The 27,755-nt window shown below is 34.4% G+C and overlaps 3 protein-coding genes and 2 long non-coding RNA genes across 6 annotated transcripts; 4 read left to right on the top strand and 1 right to left on the bottom strand.

The window, feature by feature from the left end:
• The first annotated feature begins 2,042 nt into the window (after positions 1–2,042).
• On the top strand, positions 2,043–2,900 carry LOC121256590. Its single transcript, XR_005939026.1, has 2 exons — positions 2,043–2,442; positions 2,622–2,900. It is a non-coding gene; the product is annotated as an uncharacterized LOC121256590 (long non-coding RNA).
• Positions 2,901–6,476: 3,576 nt separating this feature from the next.
• On the top strand, positions 6,477–11,423 carry LOC121255026 (protein FAR1-RELATED SEQUENCE 5-like). The gene is made up of 8 exons (XM_041155323.1): positions 6,477–6,536; positions 7,024–7,040; positions 8,453–8,516; positions 8,620–8,679; positions 8,772–8,888; positions 9,001–10,987; positions 11,085–11,314; positions 11,373–11,423. Exons 1-8 carry the CDS (start codon positions 6,477–6,479, stop codon positions 11,421–11,423), a joined length of 2,586 nt encoding a protein of 861 aa, XP_041011257.1.
• A 33-nt stretch (positions 11,424–11,456) lies between these two features.
• LOC121256591 lies at positions 11,457–12,068 on the top strand. Its single transcript, XR_005939027.1, has 3 exons — positions 11,457–11,488; positions 11,562–11,642; positions 11,721–12,068. It is a non-coding gene; the product is annotated as an uncharacterized LOC121256591 (long non-coding RNA).
• A 1,124-nt stretch (positions 12,069–13,192) lies between these two features.
• On the bottom strand, positions 13,193–13,678 carry LOC121255028. The gene is made up of 2 exons (XM_041155324.1): positions 13,532–13,678; positions 13,193–13,435 (listed from the first exon to the last, which is right to left on the bottom strand). Exons 1-2 carry the CDS (start codon positions 13,676–13,678, stop codon positions 13,193–13,195), a joined length of 390 nt encoding a protein of 129 aa, XP_041011258.1.
• A 4,837-nt stretch (positions 13,679–18,515) lies between these two features.
• LOC121254986 (protein GDAP2 homolog) lies at positions 18,516–27,420 on the top strand. Of its 2 annotated transcripts, none has more exons than XM_041155257.1 (15): positions 18,516–18,677; positions 19,473–19,833; positions 20,635–20,712; positions 21,058–21,113; positions 21,745–21,864; positions 21,981–22,051; positions 22,594–22,687; positions 22,819–23,022; positions 24,030–24,281; positions 24,862–24,970; positions 25,122–25,189; positions 26,247–26,346; positions 26,433–26,507; positions 26,615–26,706; positions 27,023–27,420. In XM_041155257.1, the coding sequence occupies exons 2-15, from the start codon at positions 19,519–19,521 to the stop codon at positions 27,096–27,098; spliced, it is 1,710 nt and encodes a 569-aa protein (XP_041011191.1). In that variant the 5' UTR covers positions 18,516–18,677; positions 19,473–19,518; the 3' UTR covers positions 27,099–27,420. The 2 variants fall into 2 exon arrangements, with proteins under 2 accessions (XP_041011191.1, XP_041011192.1); XM_041155258.1 differs by having other exon boundaries at positions 18,517–18,677; positions 26,277–26,346.
• The last annotated feature ends 335 nt before the right edge of the window (positions 27,421–27,755 follow it).

The raw sequence follows: 27,755 nt of genomic DNA on the forward strand, positions 1-27,755 counted from the left end.
ATCATCCCTATATCATATACTATAATTTTTTTTTCTGACTAAATATGTAATATATAAATAGTAAAAAAAACTCAATTAACTTAAATGGAATAAAAAAAAATTAAAATATATATAATGTGTAGTATAAGATGATGTGTAACAAAACTCAAAAGAATAATTTATTTTTTATACTTTTTTTAATATAAAGTCTACTTTTTTACAAATATTTATACCAAATTTATCTATTTAAAATTTAGAAAAATCACTTATTTTAATAATATCCAACGCGTCAAGCAGATAAACATGCCTCAATAATGCAGGAAATTGTCAATGGATTTATATGTGCGCTAACAATTAAATAATCTGAAAGTCATCCCCACTCAAAGATTAATAATGGCCTTGATGAAACTGCATTTATTGGAGGTTGACCCAAGCTCCTCTTTCCTAAATTTCTTCGCCGTGTCTCTGTAAACGTAAAAATCCCACGAGTAATATCATATCACAGTCGGAGTTCACATTTTGTTTGTTGCGAAGTTTAAGATATCAAGATTCTCAATCGGGGTTTTTTTTTTTTTTTTTTTTTTTTTTCTTGAAATAAATTTTTTTATATATTATATTCTTCTAATTTTACAGTTTAGATACAGAGCAGTATTACACTTTTCGAAAAAACTCTCCAATGCACATTCCGAACAGCACATTTTATTTTATTATTATTATTATTATTTTTATATATTTTTTTAATCATCATAAATATTTAAAAAAAAATTTATAATATTATTAAAAAATATTTTCTTAATCACTGAAAAAAACTCATTCGGAACACTTTTTACATCCTAAATTCAGGACGTTTAGCATTTCTCTTAAATATAATATAAAAGTTTGGCTTACAATTTGTTAAAATTTCACTGAATACATTCGGTTAAAAATGAAAGTACAATATTGATTTAAGTGAAAAAATAAATAGAGTTTTTCATCAATTTTATTTATTCAATTTTCAAGCGAATGTATCTAATGAAATTCTAATAGGATGTTAGTGAAACTCGAAATATAATTCATCCATCAATGAATTAATTATTTTAAAAATTAAGAAGTTGGTATTTAACATAACTCTTTTCTATTTTTCTTAATATATATGAAAATAAATCAAAACAAAAAAACACATATTTGATATTTTCCTACTAGAGGAGATAAAATATCTCAAGCTCAAGTAAAAAGCCTAGCTCATCAAAGGGCCTCCAATTAAAAGACGATAGAAAGAGAGATGAATAAGATATAGTCAAGTAACAGAGGTAGAGGAAGAAAATAATGTTCGGAGTAAAAGTGAAGATGTGACGTAAATGAGAAAAGATGTAACATAAAATAAGGGATGAGTAGAGGATAAAGGGGGCATCCAGATGACTATTTGGGGGGATTTCGACTTCAACTTCAGCTTCTTCAACCTCACGACAAGGACTCCAATAATGAAATCTCTACCAGAAGATAGAGCTCGGATCTCTATTGTACAACAAAGATGAGAGATCATAAAAGACTGTAAAACAATCCCATTATAGTGAGTTCTCCCCTCCTCAAAATTTCTCATGGATGTAACTATTATGCCGAATCACGTAAATTTACGTATTCTCGTCTCTTTATTTTCTTTGTATTTATTTACTGTTCACTATTATAGATATGCGCACGGACACTATATAGCAACACTGGACAATAACCGAGGGCTCCACACAGCACCGATCGAAGCTCAAATAATCTAAACGGGCCGGAATTGACTATTTCTCCTCTTCCAACTTGTTGCCCTGTTGAGACCAAAAGAAAATAGATGAGACGATCTGAGGTATTAGTGGAAACTGGGAGTGCAAAAAATAGAATCAGTACACAACATTTGTAAGATTTAAATGTTTGAACATTGAAATGCTAATTAAAGCTAGCAATTTGCATGCTATTTATAACAATATTATTCTTCTATTTTGTTTTCCCTTTTTGGCCGTGTGTGGACATGTTGTCATTTTACGGTGTCGGTAGGATGACAACATGGTGACAAGAGACCCGCGGACCTCAAACAACAGAATTGTGTCGATAAAATGACAACACATGGTGACAAATGGCGTCATTAGAGCTTTATAAAAGACCCATGAATTTTCTCATATTCCATATTATCGCAGAGTTCACTTCATATAACAGAGTACACCCCAGAGGAGTGATATCTGAGAACACAAGGAAGGGTTTTGATGCTATAAAGGATATGGCTAATGCACTTTGTGTTCTCAGGTCACCCCTTTGGGGATTCCTGTTTACATGGCATGCACGACAACTTTATGAGAGAATGACCAAGAAAACCAAAATCACGGAAAGTCCATTTTAATTTTTAACATTCAATTCCACTTCATAGAGCAGAGTGTGCCCCAGAGGGGTGACCCCTGAGAATACTTTTTGTGGGTTGGGGCTATTCTACTTCTAAAGTGTTCTCAGGTTACCCCTATTGGGGCACCCTGTTTACATGCCATCTCAGTTTTTTAATGCTTTTTTTTTTTTTTTTTTTTTTTTGTTATATGTAATGGTAGATATTATTTTGATAAATGTTTTTCTAAGTGTTCTTTATCTTGAATTTCATTAGTCATCAAATAGTCACTCACGCTTATGGTTTACAGCCTTGCAGGAAAAATGCAGTCAGTATTGTCTCTTTCCGTTGGTTGGAAGTTGGAGCACGAACTCGTCAACCAAAGGTCCACAAATATAAATATAGGAGCCGCCTGATATATATTGCAGAAGACGTGCCGTCGACGAGCCAACAAAACCATCCTCGTTATTGGCGATATCTCTACTTTGGATTCTGCTTCTTGATGTATCGTTCGGTGTGGGACTAAACGGTCATAGAATTATAAAATACAAATTTTTTTTTTTGATAATTAATATTAGATTCTTCCATCGGCAATAACGTGTTTGATTTGAGGTTGTAAATAAAAATTTAATGAAATATTCTAAATTCAGTATTATAAGCTGTCACAATTATGAAACCAAAATGTGGACATTATTGGTATTTTATGGTTTTGAATGGCAGCCTATAATCCTAGCCTACATATTTTTGGTAAGGAAAACGCTACTTTGTCTCTTATTTTAACCGCTCAAAGACCGCTTGACTCTTTTTTCTTTTTTTTACTTACTTAGTAATTAAAGAAGTGATTTTAAGTATATTAATATATATTTTTTTAAAATATTTAAATATATTAAAAAAATATGAATGAAAAAAAAAATTAGAAAAACACTATCGGTCACTTTAAGCGGGTTACACTGGACAGTAGAGTAGTCTGACCAAAGTTTTAAATTTCGTACCGTACCGGCCGGTACGGCCGAAATTTTTCGTTTCGGCCGTCCGGCCGGTACAGGTACTATACATGTTCCGTACCGGCCAAAATACCGGCCGTACCAGCCGGTACCGGTCATACTGGCCTCAATTTCGGCCTGTACCTACATATATTTCGACCGGTACCGGCCGATATTTCGGCCTGTGTTTTTTTTTTTTTTTTTTTCAAACTACAAACTTATTTTTTAACCCTCAATTCAGACTAGACTATTTATAATTTATATATATATATGTATTTGTATATAATTTATTTATATATAGACTATTATTTTAGAATATAATTTTTATATATATTTATATATATAATTTATTTATAGATCGACTATCCCGAAACGTTATTCCGAAACGCTATTTCGAAACGGTATCAGTACCGAAATATTTCGTTCCAGTACCTTGACCGGTACGCTGTCCGGTACGATATTCAAAACATTGAGTCTGACTCTATTGGTAGATAGTAGAGAAGTTGACATGAGGTCTAAAAAAACGATATAAAAGTTCCACCTATCTTATCAACCAAAGATCTGATAATTGTACTAAGATATTCTCAAATTATTTTATTATTTTTTATAAATAATTTATTGTTATTCACAAATTATTCATAAATTATTTTCTTATTATTTACAAATAATCTGAGATATTCTTAACATTGAAACGGAGCCTGAAACTATTATTCTTGATATAATACTTTATGTTGTTTCAAGGTAACGTCGTATTCTTGCTTGAATTTGAGAGCAAGTAGAAGAGAGATTGACGCATGAGTTGGCCTTCAACATGTGTTGTTCATTTGATGTTACATGCGATATTTATACTAGCAATAATAAATGTTATAGTGTCTACTTCATATATATCTCTTGTCTCTATAAACTTTAAGAGAAAAAATATACTATATCAAATTAATTGCTTAATTTGATTTTTAAGTTTTTTGTGAAAGGTTTGTACTCAATTCTATAATAAGAGTATCCCGCAGCAAAGCAAAATAGAGATAAAACATCATAATGTGGGTAACAAGTGAGTTTGAATTAAAATGAGGTTTAAGAATTTTATAAAATTAATAAATACTAATTTGGTCCTATTATTTGCAAAATCAGTTAGGTTTGGTTTGGATTGAGAGTTTAATCTCATCTCATCATTATTATTTTTACAAATTTTCATACAAAATATAATAAATAATTTGACTTTTTAAAATCTTAAAATAATAATAATAAAAATAATATTATAATAATATTTTATTCAATTTTCAACTTTCATCTCATTTACTATCCAAACCTAACCTTACTCGATTCTTAATTTTAGTAAGACAAAAAAAAAAAAAAACTTATTTTTTCAAAATTTCAGTTTATTCCATGTATTTGAAAATTTTAAAAAGTAGTATTAGATACGTTTGGTTGTCAAATACATCTCAATTCATCATTATAATTTTTTCAAATTTTAACATAAAATATAATAAACAATTCAACTTTTTTAAATCTCAAAATAATAATAATATTAAAAAATAATATTCTAATAATATTTTATCATCTCAATTCAACTCAATTTAACATTCAATCGTATCCTTAATTTTTAAATACTTTCATCTATATTGCTTTAAATAAGCAAATGACAGCTTTATCACTGATCACTTATCACTCTCCTAAGCGTTCAACAGGAATGTGGCACGTGTCAAGATTTAACTAAATAACTTCAAAACATACTCGCCGCATCAACTAATTAAAAACATAAGAATTAAAAAATGTTGAAAATAAAAAATAATAATATTACAAAATAAATAGCAAACAAACCAACCCATTTCTCACTAGCTACTGTTCATGATAGATTTGGCAAGCACTCCAAACGTGTTTGTCTTGCCTCTCTAAAGCCCCATTCCCATGTTAACATAATCTCAATTCATTTCATATTAATATTTAAATATCATTCATATACATATACTTTTTAATTTTAAATTTTATATTTTTTCATCTAATTGTTATTATATAATCATTACGATTTTCTTAAATTTTTAAATAAAATATAAAAAAAAAATTAACTTTTTCAAATTTCAAGATAAAATTTATATTTAAAAATTATATTATAACAATATTTTAATTTTATAATATTTTTATTCAACTATTTCTCTTTTATTTATCAAAATCTCATAAAATATTTTAATTTAAACTATTTAATTATTATTTACATATTTTTTATATCATCTTAACATCTAAACAAGCATGACTAGAGGAGATTGAGGATTTTCGATCCTTCCACCCTGACTTGCATAGGTAAGTGGAGTTTTTAATTAAGATTTAAACTTTTTACTTTTTCACCTTTCAAGCTAATTTGCAATCAGTTCTATTACTTATTGTATGTGCACGTTATTGAAGTGACGTTTTGCCACATCAGTGTTTATATTAAAAAAAGAGAGAGAATGGACAATAGAGAAAGAAAAGAAAAATACAAAAGAAGAAGGAAGATGCACCTCAACAGCTCTTTCGTTTCTCTCAGTAAAACCCACATTCTACATCTCACATCCACATTTATATTTTCATCACCATTATCCCACATCTACATTTATATTTTTCAGCTTGCAAGTATTTTGCAAGAGCTACAAACAAGAATAAATAAACAAAAATAATGCTCAACACCCAAACTTCATTCTCAAATTTGAGTTGTAACAGTAAAACCCAAATCTGAGATGGTCTAAGTCGTTTTGATCACCAACATCCTACATCCAGAGGGAGGAGGGTAGGGGAGTCTGAGCAGAGGGATGAAATTAGAGAATTAGGAATGTTCAAAATGCACCGTTTCAACAGAGGAGTTCATCCGCACGATTTTTTTCTTCAACTTCCCAGTAGCTAAACGTAGCGTTTCATTTATTCCATGTAGGATATCGTGCGCGCGGACTTCCCCTACACACCTGCGTTTAGAATTTTTCTTTGACAATTGCTTTTATATCTTCAGTTCTTCTGCTTGCAACCGTCGGCGCGGAACCGGCGCGAAACCGGCTGACGTGCATGTCAGCCGATAATTAAATAATTTAAAAAAAAAAAAAAAAAAAAACTCAAACTGAAACCCAAATCGAGTGAAACCCAAACTCAAACTGAAACCCAAACCAGAAACAATCTTTCGAAGAACCCCCGAAACGTTTTCTCTGATTGTATCTTGGTCTATGGTCGCCGTCGTCGCCTTCTTTACGGGTCCGAAAGCACACTGGTCACTGAGCGAGGAGGTGAGCTTCGTTTTTGTGGATTTCTTCTCTCCTCCGCTTCCTATACTTCGCATTTTATTTCAGATTTGGCCACGGTTTTGCTGCGATTTGGACTGAATATCGGGTCCAAATCTCATCCAACCTGATTTTGAACCCCCTTGTATACTTGCTTGTTGTGATGGTGGAGCTTGTACCCGAGCTGTTGCATTTTACCTGTTTACTCGAGCTGTTGCATTTTACCTGTTTGATAAAATGCGTGAAAGAAATATTAGCAACAAACACTGAAGCAAGAGCAAATGGGAATGTGAAAATTGTAGAGATAACCCAACAAGCTTCTTGTGTGAACAAATTAGAGAAGAATCTAAAGAATTGTTCACTTGTATAACTGTGCAAATCCTTCTTGACACGTTTGATATTAAAGCAATTGTTCACTATATAAGTTCTAGAAGTGCTAATGATTCATTATACCTTGGTGATGTTAGTATCCCAAATTATGTTGCTTTCACAGGATCATGGAAATGGAAGGTACAGATTGATGTTTACTTGGTTTGGTTTTACTACTCTGTTATGACTTTAGCCTTTTTTAATATAACTTTTAACAGAAAGAAAGCTCTAAACTTCTATTTGAGTTCAGAAACCAGTGTATCAATTCACTATTTCCCTTTAGATTAGAAGTTTAGAATAAGTAGTAATTGAACATGGAATCAAATCAGGTGGCCATAAGTTCAAACTTCGGTGGCCATAAGCTAAATGATTAAAATTCATCATAATTCTAATGTGAAGCACGTAGGTTTATGTAGTTAAATATTGGTACTAAATAAATTCATATTTATCCCCTATTTGCACTGAAATGGCTCTTGTGTCTACTCTTGGAAAGCCCTTTTAATTAGATGGCCTCAAGACTGTGCATTATCGGCATCCGAATCACTCATAGAAGAACTCCCTGAATCCGGATTGTGGTCACAGAGATCATAAGTGTTCCTTGATAATCACATATAGATTCACAACTTTACAATAACAAAAAGAGGCCAATGGCTTCATAACGACTAGCTTCTTGAACCAAGAACTCTGTTTTCAGCATCCTCCTCTAGGTAGTAACTCTTTAGTTGGAGTCAAAAGTTAACCATTTCTTAGTTAGAGTTTAAGGTTGGTTTTTTTTAACAATAAAAATCCTTAAGGTTTAGCTACACCTCTAAATTTAGCTAAACCTTCCTCTAGGTGCAACTCTTTAGTTGGAGTCAAATGTTTTCAATTTCTTAGTTAGAGTTTAAGGTTGGTTTTTTTTTTTTAACAATAAAATTTCTTAGTTAGAGTTGAAGGTTGGTTTTTTTTTTAACAATAAAAATCCTTAAGGTTTAGCTATATATACCTCTAAATTTAGCTAAACCTTCCTTTAGGTGCAACTCTTTAGTTGGAGTCAAATGTTTTCAATTTCTTAGTTAGAGTTTAAGGTTGGTTTTTTTTTAACAATGAAAATCCTTAAGGTTTAGCTATATATACCTCTAAATTTAGCTAAACCTTCCTCTAGGTGCAACTCTTTAGTTAGAGTCAAATGTTTTCAATTTCTTAGTTAGAGTTTAAGGTTGGTTTTTTTTTTAACAATATAGCTAAGCCTTTTCTGTCCCTTCCTTTCCAAGGTGCTTGGTACGAGATAAAGTAGTTGCTTGCAGAGAGAAAGATTCAGAAATACAAGATTTGAAGGAAAAGATAGTGAAACTCAATAGCTATGGCAGGCAGTTGGAGAAGAAAAAAACAGAACTTATACAAAAGGTGAAGTCACAAGTAAGTGCATTTGGCCCCCCATTTGGCAACCATATTTCCATTGCCACATGCTCATAAATGAAATAAATAGGAATCTCATTTATTTGAAATGAGATCCATTGTGATTGGAGTTATACAATATTGCTATTGACAATATGCATTTGTCTACCTCTCAGCATGAAAAAAGGAAAAGAACATTCATCTACCATAAGACCATCTACCTCAAATCCTCCATCTGTGGTATGTTATTATATGGTGCAATATCTCCACCACATTAGACAATACCAGATTAGTTGATTTTTATTTTCTAAACAGAGTAATAATTTATCCAATAACATTTCAGGACATACCATCAACTTCTCCAAACATCCCAATGCACGGTTACTATCGACCCTTATCCGCGGTATGTAATTTAATTTAATATATCAATAGATCTGATTTATGTTGATTTTTTGTGTGGATATCATATCAATATTTGTTCTAATAACATTTTAGGATATACCATCAACTTCTCCAAACATCCCAATGCACGATTTCTATGGAGCAGTGCCTGTGTGGTCATCGGGTTTTCTCCCATTTCCCGCTGTCAACCAATGTCCAAGCAATATACAGGTGGTTCTGTCATGTTCTCCCTTATATGTTAATCTTGTTGGTTTTTTTTGAATAGTTGAATTGCAGTTGGTTATTTTGAAGAGTTTAATTGCATTTTTTTTCTTTTTAACAGAATGCTAGTTATCCATTTCAACATGGCATGGAAAGCCAGTTGTCTCTCAGCAATACCTCCGTTACAAGCAGATTTCTGGGTACGGAGGATACTAGAACCTCAGTTGGGGAAACTCAATCGGCAGCTACATCTTCTAGAGTTGAAGAAATTCATCTTGATAGACGAGATGCACAAGAAATCGAGTGTGGTAGTGCCAAAACATCAGAGAAAGCGGAAATGGATGGTGATGATGAGCCCGTTTCGGGGATGGAATTTAATTCATTAGAAGATTTAATGAGTTATTATAAGGAATATGGCAAAAAATGTGGGTTTGGGGTGATGACAAAAAAGAGTGAGAGGGGAGAGGATGAGACTGTGAGATATGTCACTCTTGCCTGTGCCCGTGGAGGGAAGGCCCGGAATAGGACTATAAATGTCGCCAACCCACGTCCGACAGGAAAGACGGAATGTAAGGCAAAAATTAATGCCTTAAAAGTTGCTGACGGAAAGTTTCGGCTGACTACAGTTCACAATCTCTACAACCACGGCCACAGTCCAAATAAATCTCGCTTCTTTCGATGTAATCGAGAAGTGAGTGAATCTGTTAAAAGGGTCTTAGATACAAATGATTTGGCCGGCATCCGAATGAATAAGAGTTTTGGGTCTCTTGTTGTTGGCGCGGGTGGTTTTGAGAACCTCCCGTTTTTGGAAAAGGATTGTCGTAACTACATCGACAAGGCACGACATCTACGATTGGGCGCAGGTGGTGCTGGAGCGCTTCGAGACTACTTTCTACGAATGCAGTACAAAAATTCGGGGTTCTTTGCACTAATGGATTTGGATGATGAAGGGAGGTTAAAAAATGTTTTTTTGGCAGACCCCCGTAGTAGAGCAACCTACCAATATTTCGGGGATGTCGTAACCTTCGACACCACCTACTTGACGAACCGATATGGGATGCCCTTTGCGCCATTTGTTGGTGTAAACCACCATGGGCAGTCAATTTTGTTGGGATCTGGATTGATTTCCTCTGAGGATACTGAGACCTTCGTTTGGTTATTCCAAACTTGGTTGCAGTGTATGGATGGTATAGCACCGAAGGCTATTATCACTGACCAAGACAGAGCCATGAAGAATGCAATTGCAATTGTTTTCTCAGAAAGCCGACATAGATTTTGCCTGTGGCATATCCTTAAGAAAGTCCCTGAAAAGCTTGGCTGTTATGGTTCTTACAAAAGTGGAATGAAAACTACACTGATGAAATGTGTGTATGACACACAAACGCCCGAAGAGTTTGAAAAATGTTGGGATGAGATGATTAGTACGTACAACTTACATGATAATGTCTGGTTGCAGAGTTTATACACTGAGCGTGAGCATTGGATACCGGCCTTCTTGAAAAATGTATTTTGGGCTGGAATGAGTACAACACAGAGGAGCGAGAGCATGAATGCCTTCTTTGATGGTTATGTTCATGCTAAGACAAATTTGAAAGAGTTTGTTGATCAGTATGATAATGCGTTGAAAAAGAAGATTGAGAACGAAAATTGCGCGGACTTCCAGTCATTTAACGTCACAATTCCCTGCATCTCGAGATCTCTAATTGAAAAGAGATATCAACAGCTGTACACAAATGCTAAATTCAGGGAAGTTCAAATACAACTTACCGGCATTATTGACTTGGACCCAGTTTTACTTAAAGAGGACGGTACAGTGAAGACCTATCTGGTAGAGGATGAAGTTCATCTCGAAGATTTCACTAAGCTGGTTACACATTCAGTGGATTTTAGTGATGATGATGCAGTCGCCAAGTGTTCTTGTGGTTTATTTGAAATGAGGGGGATAGTATGCAGGCACATCTTCGCCGTCTTCAAATGTAACGGGATTAAGACAATACCAGATAGGTACGTGCTGGATCGATGGAGGAAAGATATCAAAAGAAGATACACGTTGATCAACAATAGATATGACGCATGTGATCAACGGGAAGATGCTAATAGATATTCAAGTCTGTTAAATATCTGTTATAAGATGATTACTTGTGCGGCGAGTTCGAAAAAAGCATACTGAGGATGCAACGACTAAGTTACATGCGATGATTGCAGAGTATGAAGGGAATCAAGAACCTCCATCGATGACTGAGAAGTGTGGAAATGTTGATGCCGCGACAAATGACATATCGACATATGGTAGTTCAACAAAAGTACTCAGTCCACTTGTTGTGCGAGGAAAAGGCAGACCCCCATCTCTGAGGAGAGTATCCAGGATGGAGAGAGAACTGCGAAAAATTAAGGAGAAGACGAAGAAAGCGCAGGGGAAGGAAAAACGCAAACAGGTGCAGATTTGTTATATTATATTGTTTATTGCTAAATTTTCATACAAATGCTGTCAAGAACCTCATTGGTTACTATTTTATTAGCAAGATGGGGAAGAGAATCCAGTAGTGGACACTTGTAGGAAGCTATTTGGCCCTTCCAATTTGGACGTCTCCAATGTTGGACACCTGCAGGTAATATAGTAAGTATATATTTATAATGGTTATGTACTGATTTATTGCTAACTTTTTAACAAGTATTTATCAGGAGGCTAATGCAAAAAGCATACCAGCTGTTGAGTTTAGTCAAACCCAGCCTCGAGAAACAGTACTTGAAAGTCAAGAAAGCGTAAGTGGATCCAAACTATAACGATATTGTAATGATATTAGTCGATAGCACATTAAATTGAGTTAATATTTTTTACAGATGCAATTTCGGTTTGATGAATCACAACCACAACAATGATATGATTATTGTGGGTATGTATATTTGACTATTATTCTTGATTATTATTTTTCCTTTATGTCAATCTATGTCGGTTTAGAAGCATCTAGGTAGTTTGAATATGAAAGGTCTTTGGAAATGAGACTTTTGAGGATTGATATATTCTTTCTTTCATTTTGTCATTTTCGGGTTCTGTTATGGTTTTTTTTTCAGTCATTTTGTCATTCAACCTTTGACTAGAACACACTCCATATTAGCGTATGGAGTTGGTTTTTTGTTTTTTTTCACTTGCCAACAAGCGGACACTTGCTAAGAAGGATGGGTTTGTTCATGTGCCGTTGATTTTATGTTCATGCTTAATTGCCCAACACTTATTATTAATGCAATTAATATTTCTATCTTCTTCATGTGCCCAAGACTCATTAATGCTTACATAATAAAACCTGAATGAAAAAAAGAAGAAGAAAACTTGAACCAAGTTGCCTATATTGATTTTATTGATGGCATATACTGTACCAATATTTATTAGTAGTTTGTTTGGTCTTTGACATTGATTTTATTCATTTCTATTGACAGAAGTCTAGGCCTGCAGAATGGAAGCAATTTTTTGATGAGCTGGATTGATTTATTGTATATTGGAAACCATGCATATGTATAAGCTGGTTGCTATTCCAGAGTTGGATTGATTTTAGTTCAATATTTTGGTGGGTTCATGAGTTGTGCTGTATGCTCGGGGCATTTAATGTGATTGTGTAATCTGCCCAATTTATTGTGTATTTTGCTTCTGGGCATTGAGGATGTAACAGGAGTTATTTTTGTCATTTTCGGCTTTATGCTCTTATTAGGTGCAGATTGTGTGATTGTGTCCAGATGATTATTTAAGCCTCCCGTTTTTGGACTAAGTAATGTGCAGTATTGTTCTCGTGCAGATTGGACTAAATAGCTTTTTTCATATATATATATATATATATCTATTAGATCATAGCTGGTATAAATGTAGTAGCTGGTGAGAGTGAAAAGATAGTCAAGAGTTTGTGAAAAAACAAGTTGTAAATGTGCATTAAAATGTCATCCTGAAGCCGCACTAACAAATATAAAATTGCAAACTGTCATCCTGAAGCCACACAAAAATGTGCATTAAAATGCTATCAATCTTTTTATAAAGCAGTCAAGTAATAATAAAAGCCGCTGTTGAGTATGTACTGGGCAGTCATAGGTATTCTCATGCATTCAAGCCAAAAAACCAGTATGTGTTCCAATATCTCCACCAACATTCCCAATTAAGCAATAAAAGCAGTACACTAGTTTATTACAAAACATAAAAGCAACGTCCCATTTTTACACAAGTTTCAGGAATGATTTACAAAACAAGTTCCCAAGGGAAGTCTGATTTTTCACAATAAAGTGAAAGCGAAACAAGATAAAATTGCACAAAATGACTTTTTACATAAAAATTATCCGAACCAAGCTAACAATATTACAAAGGCGACAATCCAATTCAAATACAATAACTTTCGTTTTTCCTTTTTCAACTTCTTCGCCATCTCTCTCACTTTATCTTCCCTTTTGCGAACGGCATACTCGCGCTTTAATACATCATCCAACGTCTTCCGAGCCTTATTCTCTCTTGATAAAATGTTCTTCTCTATCAACTTAAATATATCCGTCCATACAAAGAATTCACACATTGCATCTCCCTGCACACAGTAAAAACACCCAATTAACATGGATCCATGTACACCCCGCCACCAACAAATCGATATGCAAATCTAACAACTATAAAGTTTATTTACCGTATTATATTTTGGGCAGGCAAAGAATCTCCTTCTAGGATTTTTCTTAGTGTAGGACGTCTTTATTGGCGTTTTCAAACCACACCAACAAGTTGGTGATTCTATGACATCATCATTAACTAAATCTGATGATTGAGATGATGCCATGTGTGATTCTGAAAAACCAAGCCATGGATCCCTTGTATTAGTCAAACCATGCATATTTAAAATTGTTAAGCTAAGTCAAGGAAAAAGAAGAAAAAAAATAAAGGTTCTCAACCAATAAGTAAGACACTCTAATATAATAAAGTGAACCAAACACTCTGATTTTGCAAAGAAATGTATACTACGATATTTGTGCGTAATGTTTTTCATTTCATATTTAATCCAACTAACTATATTAGTTGATATGAGATAGGTGTTATTAGAGATTATAGAAATGTAGGAGGAAGAAACAAGATTTTTCTTTTCAAAAACCAGAAAGTAAAAAGAGATAATGAATTAGAGGAGAAAAACATTTTTCTCAATGCGCCAAGACCTTGGGATCCAAATTGGTCAGCACTAGGACATTGTAGCAGGTTCTTAAGGCAGTTAACATAAAAAAATGTAATTGTTGGTGGGGCGCCGCATGGCCAACCCCATGGCCCCAAGGGTACCCCATGGCAAACTTTATCTCTAAATAATATGATTTCTATATATAGTACAGAAATAAGTATAATATAATTTGAATGAGAGTTCTATGATTGAATAATAATCTGTTAATGAAATAAATAAATACAAGATCTCCTATAAATAAATACAAGATCTCTAAATAATAATTTGTAAATATTACAATATCTCCTTAAAGCATCCTAATTAGCTTGGCCAAATGAGAAGGTTGGCTAAAATTTGCATAATTAATGTCAAAAGCATCACATACTATTGTTATCCTTGAATTAATAAGAGATAAATTGAAGTGATTTTATAATTGTTGATACTAACCACAATGAATCAATACTATCCAAATCAAGCTGCTGAGATAAGCAATGGCAACTGCTGTGTAAAGCTTCATATATTCCCACCCTCACACTATTAACTTTCAGTATTAATAGAAAGCCCACTAATCAATACTTTATTAATGAGTTTGTTAAATTTTTCGTGCTATTACCCAATTAAGCCAACAAAATGCATGATCTCTAGCATATTTCTAAAATAGGCACATTGATATTATTGTTAAGCATGATTAACGATAATATCAGATAATCAGCAGGATATAAAACTTGAACAGATTTCTAACATTGCACTCTGTCATGTAAAAAACATATTTGGAAGAAGAAGTAATTATCAATGCATGGAGAAGAAAGAGGAAGGGTTTATTCACATATTTGTCATTGCTCTTAGAATGGATATGAAACAAGCAAGCTCATAGATCCCCTTCAAAAACTTGGACAGACTATTATATATATAAAACTAATGAGAATTTCTTCTTGGATAATTGGAGATATTGGTCAATGTAAACTAATAAACTATAATGGAGAAAAGAATTAGAGATCTCAGCATTAGTGGAAAGAAAATTTGATAAAAAAAAAAAAAAAAAGGTCACACCTCAGTACTTGGATATTGCAGATGGCATTCAATGATTTCTTCAAGTTTTTTCTAGTAATAAATAAAATCAAGAGTAATTAAATAAGTACTGCTATTGTAATCAAGTATGATTATTAGCCAATATGCTTTACAGCCAAAACAAATAAAATATCAGCCATAAGCATAATCGCAACACTTTGTATATATCATTAATCTTAACTCAAGGGACAAATCAATGATTTTTCAAATAATTCTAATTGTTTGACAAATACAAAGTTTGACAATATAAATTGATCTTTCTGTGAATTCTACAATTTCGATACACATTCCTCAGAATCCATTGCTCATCAAATAGAAATTCATTCCACTAACATTTACAATTTTCTTATGATTCCATGCAGGGATTCAAAGCCAAGTTATTAATCGGAGCTCAACAATATATAAGAAAATATAACAATCAGAGAACTAACCTGATTTTCAAACTCGGTCCGATTTTGAATTAGGAAAAATTTTTGATGTTAGGGTTCGGGTTCGGGTTCGGGTTCGGGTTAGGGTTAGGGTTAGGGTTAGGGTTAGGGTTAGGGTTCGGGTTCGAGTTTTCGGGCTAGGGCTTCACATTTGACAGGGTTCCGTGGTTCGAACCAGCTCACCTCCGTGGTTCGGTGAAGATGAGAGGGGGGTTAAGGTTAGGGTTAGGGTTAGGGTTCGAGTTTTCGGGCTAGGGCTTCACATTTGACAGGGTTCCGTGGTTCGAATCCAGCTCACCTCCGTGGTTCGGTGAAGACGAGGAGCTAGGGCTTCACATTTGACAGGGTTCCGTGGTTCGAATCCAGCTCACCTCCGTGGTTCGGTGAAGACGAGAGGGCTTTGCCGTTTGTGGTTCGCTGTAGGAGACCTCCGTGTTTCGATGAAGACGAGAAGACGAGAGGGCTCCTTGGTTCGTGCTTCGCCCTAGAAAACCAAGTGGTTCCGTGAAGACGACAGGGCTCCCCTGTTTCATGGTTCGTGGTTCGCAGCTTTCAGACCAAGCGGGAGGAAATGAAATTTTTGCTCTGAAAAAAATGAGGCAAATAAGCTGTATTTGCGCGTCTTCATTTCAAATTGGGACGATGACATTTCGAAACCGTGCCACGTAGGTCTCGGTTTCGCGCCGGTTCCCCAACCGGTTGTAAATAGCTTTTTTGTTATACTTAGAGCTATTTTTCAAGTTTTACACGTGTTATGTTATTATTGGTGTACCATATGGTTTCCAAAGCAGAAGACAAGACTCCTATTAACTTGTTCAATGGAATATGATCAGAACTATATAATTGTAAATTTCATCCAATCCATAAATTCAACTGAAAAAAATCCCAATAAATGTTTTTGTTGAAAGGTGGAAACCAATTTAGTGGTCCTACAATTAATTCTTAAAGAATCCAAACATGGCAGCATCAAGATTACGAGACATTCTATACAGCACTTCATTTATAAATAAGAAATTATACTGTTGTATAGAGTGTTTAAGCGTCGCATAATTTTTTTAAAAAAAGTGAGTACATACAGGATCTACATGAAGAAAAATTATTTTTTTAATAGTAAATCTCACTTTTTTTCGAAAGGATTGTACAGCACTTATACAATTCACGACTGTATCTAATATTACTCTCAACAAATTAACTTAATTATAACCGCTCGTTCCCATGATGCTTCTCGTTCGGGAAGTACCCTCCATTTCAAAAAGGATAATGATACCCTCCCAACTGGTTAATAATTTATAACTAAGATAATAAAATTAGTTTGCAAAATTATAAAATATATTTTACTTCACTTTTTTTTAACTATTTTTATTACCTAAATTATAAATTGGTTGTCAACCAGGAGGAAGGCTATCATTATTCTTTCAAAAAGTACTCCTTATATGCTGGGACGCCCCGTCGACTCGTCATGTGTTCTGCTAGTATGCCCTCCACGTCTTTGTCAAAAGATGTCATAATCGTTGTCAGTGCATGTCGTGACGCCGGAAACGCCTCTCGCTGGGTCTTCCATGTCCTCATGATAAGGCTTCAAACAACCACCATGGAATGTTTGGAAAAAAGGACATTGTTTCCATAGCTAGATGGAATTATAGATTTTCATACAAAAATATATTTATACTCACACATATATAAATAATATGAGTATTGCTATTGAGTCATCTATAATTTACTGTTCAAATGACCCTCTTGATGTGACATCACCACGTAGTGCCACATGATTTATTAAAAAAAACATAAATATATTCAAACTAAAAGAATATTTGAAAATATAAAAAGAGAAAAACAAAAACTCTTAAAGGTATAATTGGTCTGATCCAGTGGATCCAAAGGGAGATTTTCTATCCATTTTCCACCCCAAGACTGGACCGGACCAAATCATTATTTATCGGTCGGTCCATTCAATCCATTTCGGTATGCGCCATTGCAAAATTGGCCACCTTTTGTTAAAAGACCAACTTACTTTTTATCGTGTGTTTCGGCCAGCACAACATACAAAAAAGCCCATTAAATTTAATGATAAGAATTATATAAAATAATGAAATTAAAATTAAATGAACTCCTTAACATAGATTATCTAATTAACTCATCAATAAAATCATTAATTATAATTATATTAATGATGTTACTAGCTTAGTACTCAATATTCAATATTATATGTATGAGTTATGATAGTTAATACATAATGGCCTATATTAAAATTTTAATATTTTATATATGGTTAATAAATAACTACACCATAGATATTTCATTCTTGTAACTTAGGTATCTTAAAAAAAAAAATGTATATAACTATTTTAATTAGGTGTAGATAATATGTAACTAGAGTATGTATAATTGCATATAATGTTATGGTTTATTATATAATATATTAGTTCATTGTCAATAGCTATTAGTTAATATTTAATAGTATATTTAACATATATGGTTAATGATAGTACATTAGATGAGAATTACATAAATAAGTCATATAATTTCTATATAAAAAATAATTAAAAATTTTATATATGTATTTCGGTTGGTCCAGTCTAAAAAAACCATAATTCTGAACCGGACCAAAAATAAAAAATTTGAAAACTAATAGATCAAAATCAACTATTAGTGTTATCAGTATGGTTCAATTAGATTTTTCGAGTCAGATTGGTTAACTTACAGTCCTAGAAATTCTAATTTTTCTCTAACCTTTTTGAATTTGTGTTTTTTATTTTTCTAATAAAATCACGTGACAATACCAAGTGAAAGAAGTCATTTGAGTAAGCTTCATATGACCGAATAGCATTATTCTTATTCATTTATATAATATATTGCGTTGGGGATGAGGAGAAGGTCCTTAATGGAATTTAGAGAAAGATGGAGGGGGTTTATGAAATTCCGAGATCAACGACACAAAAGGACAAATAACGTATATAAAATGGCATATTTTCCTGGTAGTTTCCTGGTTAAATGATGAGCGTTCGCCGCTGCAAGCTCATCGACCCACCAAAAATAGTTGTCCTTCTCATCCACCGATTCCACCCCACAGAATAAAAAGAACAATATTAATTATTATTTTTTAAATATCTTTTCCAAGCCCAGGCTCATAATCACAGGTACTCTCTCTCTGTCCCTCCATCGATGAATTTCATGGTTTCTTTGGGTTTTTCTTTGTTTAATTGCTCATTTTTGCGGAAATTTCAGGTTAGGTTTTTGACACTCAAACGAGTCAAATTACTTATCCGTTTGCTTGCTATGTGAACCATCCGAATACACAAAACAAAAGCGAAATTCTGAATTTTACGTGGTGTTTTTGATTTAATTAAATTCAATTAGCTACACTAGACTTTTGGTTTTCAGGAAGGAGATTTTTTCCCAACGAAAAGTCGGGTCCTGTGTAATGAGAATAGATCCGTAAATTTTGTTTTCCTCATTTTCTAAGCTGCCAAGCGTTAGCGATTCAAAACTCGAGTGATCCTTGTTTTTAATCTGTGCGGACTTTTGCGAGTTTCGTTTATCAAAATTTGAGTATATTTTTCTTTGTCTTGTAACACTTAATTGAGTTTCTTTGAAATTATAATTGGCTTAATAATGAGGATTGCGTTTATACTTTACTCTTGGTTAAATATTATGAACATTGACAAAAACTATGCCAACTTGGTTGTAATACAGTAATATAATTTACTTCGGTGCGCATATGATATTAGTTCTGGTTGAAATTTGCTTATTATATTTATATTTATGTGATTAGTTGGATTATTATATAATCTTATTATGTTGTTTTCGGGCTAATTATGTGATTAGTTTGGGTTGCATTAAACTATTCTATTACGTGGCTGTTGAAGTTTTGATTCTAAAAGGACTGACGTATAATGCGTGGGTGTGTGTGTGTGTGTGATCCTGTGTTCCAGAGAAGTCCATTAATAAGGGAAGTGAGAGTAATTGGGAGTTGTAAAGATGTACCGGACTGTTGCCACGGCCACAACCCGGGGTGGAGTGGCAACAGATAGTGGAGACTCTATTGTTAGCTTGGATCAAGTTCCACGTTGGAGTGATGCAGAGCATAGGTCGTCTTTGGAGTTTGAGAATGAAGATCCTTCATTTTCTAATTCCTACTTTCCTGATCCTTTGACATCTCTGGGGGCGGAGTTTGGTAGCTACGGAATGGTGTCAAGATTTCCTGTTGATCATGACACTAACTCAAAGATATATCTTTGGAGGGGGAACCCATGGAATCTTGAGGTAGATGCTGTTGTGAACTCAACAAATGAGGTGAGCACTTAACACTTTGTAGTCTGGTCTTGCTTAATTAGTTTTATGGTCATAATTATTAGGTAAAAAAACAAATTTTCGCACTTTGGAAATCTTGAAGTTCTTTCACACCAAATTGACATGTGGTACTTACCCAAACAAACTGACACACGGACATGCTTTCGCTTTTATATGGACAATGAAACGTGTGAAAAAGAATTACTAATTTTGGAGTTGTGCTGATGTGCAATATAAGGCCTAAATTTTGGAGAGACTTAATTTCTGAACCAAACTTGAACTTGTCCAAAAGTTTTCCGTTGATCTATTACAAAATACTATCAAACTTTTGGGCTATTTTTCATATATTCTGTATTGTGAATTGCTTTTTTTGAATCTCTCCCAGTTGAAAAATGTAGCTGATTTCTGTTGCTACAGCACTTAACGTGAAGGGTTTGGGGATCTGCAAAAACTCCTTTTCCTTTTCTTTTAAATTAATGTATGGATGTACCAGATATGCGGGTGAAAATCGTTCGAGTTCTGATTGAAATGGAAATGTCTAATGATGGTTCTGGAGCACTAACTTTTGATTAAAAATTCCTTAATAAGAGTGATTCTAAAATTTGCTCGAATCCCCACTACAATTGCCACGATAGTTGCTAATAGATACACGAGAAGCTCCCCAAGGGAGCATGGTTCCTCATTATATTTCCAAATACGTTTTATGCAGTTGATTTTTCCCAGTTGAAGTACAACATTATGCATGCATTGGAATACTATGTTTAACATGCATAAAATGTAACTGATATATTGGATGGTTAACAGAACTTGGATGAAGCACACAGCAGCCCCGGTTTGCATGCTGCGGCCGGACCTGGTCTTGCAGAAGAATGTGCTACGCTGGTATGTTAATTGTTTTTTCAGCCCTTGTTTTGCCTCTAGAAAATTTTCATTTGTAATGTATTCAATGTCAACTAGATGTGGTCTTAAGGCAGCATCATTTCCCAGATCCTTGACAATTCGGCATGACAAGCTACGCATAGGGATTTATAAGATAAAATTAAAAGATATTAAATATTCAGGATACACTCTATCATTAACGACTATGTAGATTGCCATTTTTTTATTATCAACAAAGTCTAACTTTCCATGCATGCTTAAATCAAGCCTTCTGATTGGTAAGGCTCTTTGCTGGAGATTAGACATTTCCAGAGTTGTCCGAACTGATATATCTTTGATTATTGACAGGGTGGATGCCGGACGGGGATGGCAAAAGTTACTAATGCATATGACCTTCCTGCTAGGTGGGGATATTGGTTCATTTCTTATATCTATCATTTTTTGGAAAACAAGAAAGCATAAACATGTACAATATCAGATGCTCATCTCTGTACCATTGCGCTCTTAAGCTCTGTGGCTACAGCGTAGGAGATCATAGACACTTATGATGCCTTGATTTCTAACTCGAAGTTGTAGTACTTGCAGTGATCCCCCTGCCTTCTTTTTTGTTGTTGTTTAATTGACTTCACTGTTGTGGTTTATCTTTAAGTTAACAGTGGATGAAGCGTAGGGTTTCCGTTGATATTACTAGTGATTTTTTTATTGTTATTTTCCAGATTTTTTGATGAACAAGTAATCTATCTTTGGTTATCGGATCAGTTCTGGATTTTTCTTGCATCAGACACTTTTATGTTCATACTTCATGAGGTGGCTATCATAACTTGTGTCTGGTGATTTACCAGGATGTGCATGTTGCATGTTGTGCTCCAATTTCCATTACTCCTGGTTATTTTACTATGATTGAGTTACGTGTGTCACTTTGATTCTGACAAGGGTTACATGTGTCGTTTTGTTCCATTTTCTTTAAGTATCCATACTGCATTCTCAACAAAGGAAAAACAAACTAATTCGATATTTCTTTGTCCATCTTGGCAGGAGAGTTATCCATACCGTTGGCCCCAAATATGCTGTGAAATACCATACTGCGGCAGAGAATGCTCTTAGTCATTGCTATCGTGCTTGCCTTGAACTTCTCATTGAAAATGGGCTTAAAAGGTTGTTTAGTAGCAGATGCTTCGTCATTCTCTTTCTTCTAGTTTGCTCATCTCTTGTGATTTTCCTATAGTTTCATAAAATATGGAACTTACTTTTATTGGCATCTATGAATGCAGTATTGCTATGGGCTGTATATATACAGAGGCTAAAAACTATCCTCGTGAACCAGCTGCTCATGTGGCTATAAGTGAGATATTTTCCTACTTGTTAAGCTCTGTTTGTGATATTTTCCACAGATCACCATAGTACTTAGTTGACATCTGGGCAACCTGTGTTAATTGTGTCCCATATTGCTATATGTTGGGTTCGTGTGTGAATTGAACCATCATAAATGCCACCAGTACATAAACTGATAACCATCAATGAAGACAATCTGAAAAGCTAAAATGCTGTTCTTACCAGTAGAAAGAGACGAAAAAAAAGGAAAACTGAAAGTCTGTGGTGTGTTCTAGCTTAATAAAGTCCTGAAACTGACCTCTTACCTTTCTTCTGCAATGATTGCTCCTTGGTAGAATTGTCAAATGGCATGCATCTAATATCCTTGCCATCATGCATACACTCATTTCTTATTTGTATTTGTGTGCAGTAGAATAGTTTGTTCATGTAGATACATCTGAGAATCTTTTGAATGTTTGTGAGTTATAGTTATTGTGTCAATGGTTGTTTTGGAAGGCCAAATGTTTATAATTTGTTCCTTCTTGTCCAATTCACCCTTGGTTTACTTTTCAGGAACTGTGCGACGGTTTCTTGAGAAGCAGAAAGATAAAATAACAGCTGTTGTTTTTTGTACTACCACAACAAGCGATACTGAAATATATAAGAGGTATAACTGTGCTTATTTTTATATATCTTACCTTCTAGATGTCAAGTGCATTGCTTTATTACATTTTGACAACTCTTTTTTGGGACTCTTTTGGCTTTAGGCCTTATCCCTTTTACATTTTTCCAATTTAGGTTGCTTCCACTCTACTTTCCTAGAGATAAACATGAGGAAGAGGTCGCCATCTCAAAGCTTCCTTCAGATGTTGGGGATGAAAACGGTGAGACAATTATAGATGAACGTAAAATCAGAATAAAGCCTTTACCCAAGAAGACAGCTCCCAAACCTCCCAAAGCTCCAGTCGATCTTCCTGTTAGTGATGTTGGCTTGGTGCGAAGGTCAGTGAACTTCAATACATCTTAGGAAATCAACCGCCATTGCAAATGGTGTGTTCTTCCATTAGAGTCGCACCTCTCTTTCTAGTTTGCTACACTTTGTTTCTAATTTATGATTGAATTTTGATAAGTAGCGGTTTAAATTAATTTTGGTAAACAAAAGTCTAGTAGCTAAAGGTTAGGCTGCTTAAAAATAAGTAGTGGTTTAAATTAATTTTGGTAAGCAAAAATCTATTAGCTAAAGGTTAGGCTTCTTAAAAAGCATTTCTTGTGATATTACATGTAAATTTGCATCCTTAGTTGTTTCTTGGAGATTTCAATGTGTTTTTCCCATTTCACAGAGTTGCACTCCACAATCGGGACACTTTAAACTTGTGATGGGAAGTTTGTGTAGGCTGTCCATTATCACAAATTATCATGCAAGCCTTATTTGATGTACCAGGTTGTCATTATTGTTTAAGTTTCTTTTCGTCGTGGATGTTGGTATATGTTGGGAGTCTGGGATGAGATTGTTCCAGCCTCAGTTATAATGGTTATTGGCACTGCTTTATGTGAAAGCCTGGAAAACATGATTTAACATTGCCCAGATAAACACCAAATTTAATGAGCCTTCTACTCTTTTTATTCTCAGTTGCTTTTCTACTCCTTTAAGTCCTTTATTCTCAACATCTTAGAAGTGCTGTACATATCAAAGCAGAAATTAAAGAAATTTTAAGAAAGCATAGCGTACAAGAATGTTAACTTAACAATGTTTTGTAATTACTTATAAAAAAACGATATTTTGTAATTTGGTTCTTTTTTTTTGTAAGTAATATTTTGTAATTTGGTTCTTCATATGTGACTCGCTGTTTTCCCTTTTGTTTTTGCCAATATTTCCAGCTATTGGTGCAGAGATTTGCTCTCTTTTCATATTTATCATTTTATCAGTCATTTTTTATGGAATGAGTTGAAGTATGGCTGGATTATTAGTTTTCAACATACAACTACTTTGATCGGTGATTGTTTTATAGGAATTCATCATACTTGGATTCATTTCTCGATCCTGCCTTCATGTCTTTAATCAAAGATCCAGATCAGAGACGCAAGGAACAATGGGAAAAAACTGCTCAAGCACAAAAGGGTTGGAATTGTGCTAAAGTGCTTGGATTTGGTGACCTTGGTGGACCTCCATTATCTGTCTCTGAAGAATACTCACTTCATTCTAGATACCTTGCAAAAGCAAATTCTCTTAATCTTTCAGAAATTGCAGAGATGAAAATTGTGTAAACGTCCATACTTCTTGTTCTTTCTCTGTTTTACATGCCTGCTACATATATATATATATATGTTTTTACAATTAATAAATAATAGCACATTTTCTGCTGTTCTGAATTAATTTTTCTCCATCATATGAGATCCACCTTGACAGCTGCAAATATAGTGAACTCTTTAAACCTAGATTCTTCCTTGCCTGTTTTATTTCTGCCATTTCAGTATCTTTGGAACCTTTTATTTTGGGGAACTCTTGTGCACAATTTTCATAAGGGTGCTTTTGTTAATTATGAAAAAAGCACATTTTTTTTAATTATCAAAAAAACTTCATAAGGGTGCTTTTGTTGTGCCTAGATAATGAAAAAGACTAAAACTACCTGTGTAATGGGCCCAACTATGAGCAGTATCATCGATAAAAATTTTCATTTTTGTGGAACAAATTGTTTGTTAGGGAGTTTTTTTTTTAAAAAAAATCCCACATGGATAATATTAGGTAGTATTTATTGTCTGGGTACATATGTAATTTTTTGTTCATGCATTCAAAGTGGTGGCCTGTCTACATTTAACATCAACACTTTATTTCTATTCCAGTTACCGTGGTGGGGTAGATAGTGAGGGTCGTCCTGTAATGGTTGTTGTGGGGGCACATTTTCTGCTGCGATGTCTCGATTTGGAACGGTTTGTGCTCTATGTAATTAAGGTAATTAGGTTACAGCTTTCACTTTGACATTAATCAGTTTCTACAGAAATACTTTTAAATGGTAGTTAGTTGTGTTAATCGGTTTATAGATTTACCTCTCCTTGATGTTGTTTTTGTGACTAAGATCAACATCTTTCTTATTAAATGTCAGGAGTTCGAGCCCTTGATTCAGAAGCCCTATACTATTGTATACTTCCACTCTGCTGCATCTTTACAGCCGTAAGTATTAAATGAAAAATGCATGACTTATGTTGATGTCCCAGTTCCATTGGTAGCCACTGGGCCTATTAGCTACGGAATGAGAGGTACCTTCTGCCATCCCATATATTCCTTCTCAGTGAAGGTGGGATTTGATCAATGTCTCGTGTATCCTAGGAGAATTGGCCTACTTAATTATCTCACGCCTTTTGTAGCGTCCAATGGTCTTGCCTCTCTGCAAATTATATTTGGCTAGTTTGCCAAGGGTAGTCATATGCTGACTCAGGAATTAATGTATATCAAGGGTAACCTATCCAATAAATAATTTGTTTTCAACAAAGTTTTTTTTTATTGGCACCAGATGTCCTGAACAGCGTCCCGACTAATCCCAAGGGTGCACAGGCCCTTGCCAAGGAGTTTCTCCCAAGTGCATATCGGGTAATTCAAGAGGAAAATCCCCCAGATGGCCCCTAGAGATTATTTACACTCAAGGGGATTTGAACCTTAAACCTGGGGGGAGCATACCCCCATGCCCAAGGCCTTTACCACTTGAGCCAACCCGTAGGGGTTCAACAACGTAGTTGTCCCTCATCTTTCGTGATTTTAATTTTTAAGCCACATGAGGTCAGTATAAGTGGGTGGTAGAAGTACTTGTAACTGCTGTGGCAGGTTGGAAGAAGGGAATAAGAGAGACACTACGGTGATGGGCATTTAGTGGTTACTTGGAACATCTAAATGCCCCCATGAGCTTAGTCAATTTGGCAGCACCTTGTGAGTTCACCGGAGGGTTGGGCATAGGCCATATTCGACTTATCCACCGTCTCTAATGGTCTTAGTCTAAGACAGTATATGTTTGCTGAAACCTATTCAGTAGTAACTTTTTCCATCACGGAGGAACTTTTGGACATTAGGACCGTTCAATTTCAAAAGAAGGCAAAAAATGACTTGGATGAGCACATTTGTCATGAGAACTATAGAACCAAGGCATTTTAATGGAAACTGGGTGTTTGTTGAGCTCTTCTAATGGGGTAGGCTTTATGCTTTATATGTCAAGTTAAATCTTCTGAAAGTAATCCTGTTGTCTCTACATGTTTCTCTCAATAACTAGTCAACCGGACTTAGGATGGATGAGAAGATTGCAACAGATACTTGGTAGGAAACACCAGCGCAACCTGCATGTATGCACCGCTTACTTAGTTGTTCTTAGAAAATATATTTGCAACATTGGTTCTGATCTCTTGATCTGCTATATATATATATATAGGCAATATATGTTCTTCACCCAACATTTGGACTGAAGGCTGCAATATTTGCTCTGCAGTTGCTTGTAGACAATGTGGTATATCTGAAACTTATTTCCTGTTGATCAAATTCTGGAAGCTGAACAAACTTTTAGGTTTTTATTAGATTTTTAGTTGTATTTCTTATGTGGAAAACAATCTTTAGGTATGGAAGAAAGTGGTATATGTTGATCGACTTTTGCAGCTGTTCAGATATGTTCCTCGTGAGCAGTTGACCATCCCCGACTTTGTGTTTCAGTTGAGTGTTCCTTTTAATTTCCCCCCAATTTGATTGTGGTTTATTTATTTATTTATTATTTAATGGGGACTACATGGCGAGTCGGTTTTTGGTAAACAGCAATTATGATATATGTAGGGATTCCCCCATTCATTAATATTTTATGGGGGTGTCCAGGGCAGTGGCTAAATGGCTATACTAGCAATCCTTTCGTGTTTACTACTTTTGTTGCATGTTTCAACTCGCATGCCATTTCTGGTCTGCATGATAATGGTAATAATATGCAACTCCTTCAAATTCCATGTATGATTCTGATGTCTTAATGACATTTAGCAGGCATGATTTAGAAGTGAATGGAGGGAAGGGCCTCATTGTGGACCCCAGAACAAAGTATGTATATCATCGACCATAGAATCGCAAATGCAGTTCGCAAATGCAGTTTCATCAGGCGATAAAAGCAGGTCCACAGATTGTGTTCTCTCTCTCTCTCTCTCTCTCTCTCTCTCTCTCTATCTATATATATATATATATATATATATTATCTGCTGCTGAGTGGAGGCGACAAAATCTTTCTGTTGAAAGTGGAAGAAATTCTTGTATATCTCAATTTTTTGATTTTATTTCTGGAGCGATGATATGTTTGTGTCCAAAGATGGAAATAATGTTATTTCTTTCCTTTTTGTATTATCTTGGTGAGTTTCTGAATAAAAGAAAATCAAGGTGTATGAGCATCATCTTAAATCTGGCGGTTGGCTTTCATTTTCATTTACGGTATTGAAGTTCTCGTTTGCTTCCATTTATTTATTTTGCACACGCACAGGTCAGGCTACGCCAACATTTGGTTTGGTTAATTTGCAATTACTTTGAGGTTGCCTGAGAGTTTGAACAAGTACGAAGTGATCAAGATTTTCTTTGAATATGCGCAGACTTTGAGCTTGTCTTCGAATTTATTTGTTCTTTAAACCAGTTCCAATTTGTTCCTAAGCCATTTAACTTTTAACAAAATATATTATTTACATTATATCTTATAACTTTATTAATGAGTTTTGACAAATAAACTTTTAATTTT

Source organism: Juglans microcarpa x Juglans regia, chromosome 3D (genome assembly GCF_004785595.1).
Source record: "Juglans microcarpa x Juglans regia isolate MS1-56 chromosome 3D, Jm3101_v1.0, whole genome shotgun sequence".
Classification (NCBI taxonomy): Eukaryota; Viridiplantae; Streptophyta; class Magnoliopsida; order Fagales; family Juglandaceae; genus Juglans; species Juglans microcarpa x Juglans regia.

What these genes read in the sequence shown, in the direction of transcription:
- LOC121255026 (XM_041155323.1), top strand. Translation starts at nt 6,477, where the DNA reads ATGGTCGCCGTCGTCGCCTTCTTTACGGGTCCGAAAGCACACTGGTCA. An exon ending in CCTCAAATCCTCCATCTGTG is followed by an intron (nt 8,517 to 8,619) that starts GTATGTTATTAT and finishes ATAACATTTCAG; the next exon opens with GACATACCATCAACTTCTCC. An exon ending in AGATGCTAATAGATATTCAA is followed by an intron (nt 10,988 to 11,084) that starts GTCTGTTAAATA and finishes CGATGATTGCAG; the next exon opens with AGTATGAAGGGAATCAAGAA.
- LOC121255028 (XM_041155324.1), bottom strand. Translation starts at nt 13,678, where the DNA reads ATGGCATCATCTCAATCATCAGATTTAGTTAATGATGATGTCATAGAA. An exon ending in CCTGCCCAAAATATAATACG is followed by an intron (nt 13,436 to 13,531) that starts GTAAATAAACTT and finishes TACTGTGTGCAG; the next exon opens with GGAGATGCAATGTGTGAATT.
- LOC121254986 (XM_041155257.1), top strand. Translation starts at nt 19,519, where the DNA reads ATGTACCGGACTGTTGCCACGGCCACAACCCGGGGTGGAGTGGCAACA. An exon ending in TTGTGCTCTATGTAATTAAG is followed by an intron (nt 24,971 to 25,121) that starts GTAATTAGGTTA and finishes ATTAAATGTCAG; the next exon opens with GAGTTCGAGCCCTTGATTCA. An exon ending in AGTTGCTTGTAGACAATGTG is followed by an intron (nt 26,508 to 26,614) that starts GTATATCTGAAA and finishes AACAATCTTTAG; the next exon opens with GTATGGAAGAAAGTGGTATA.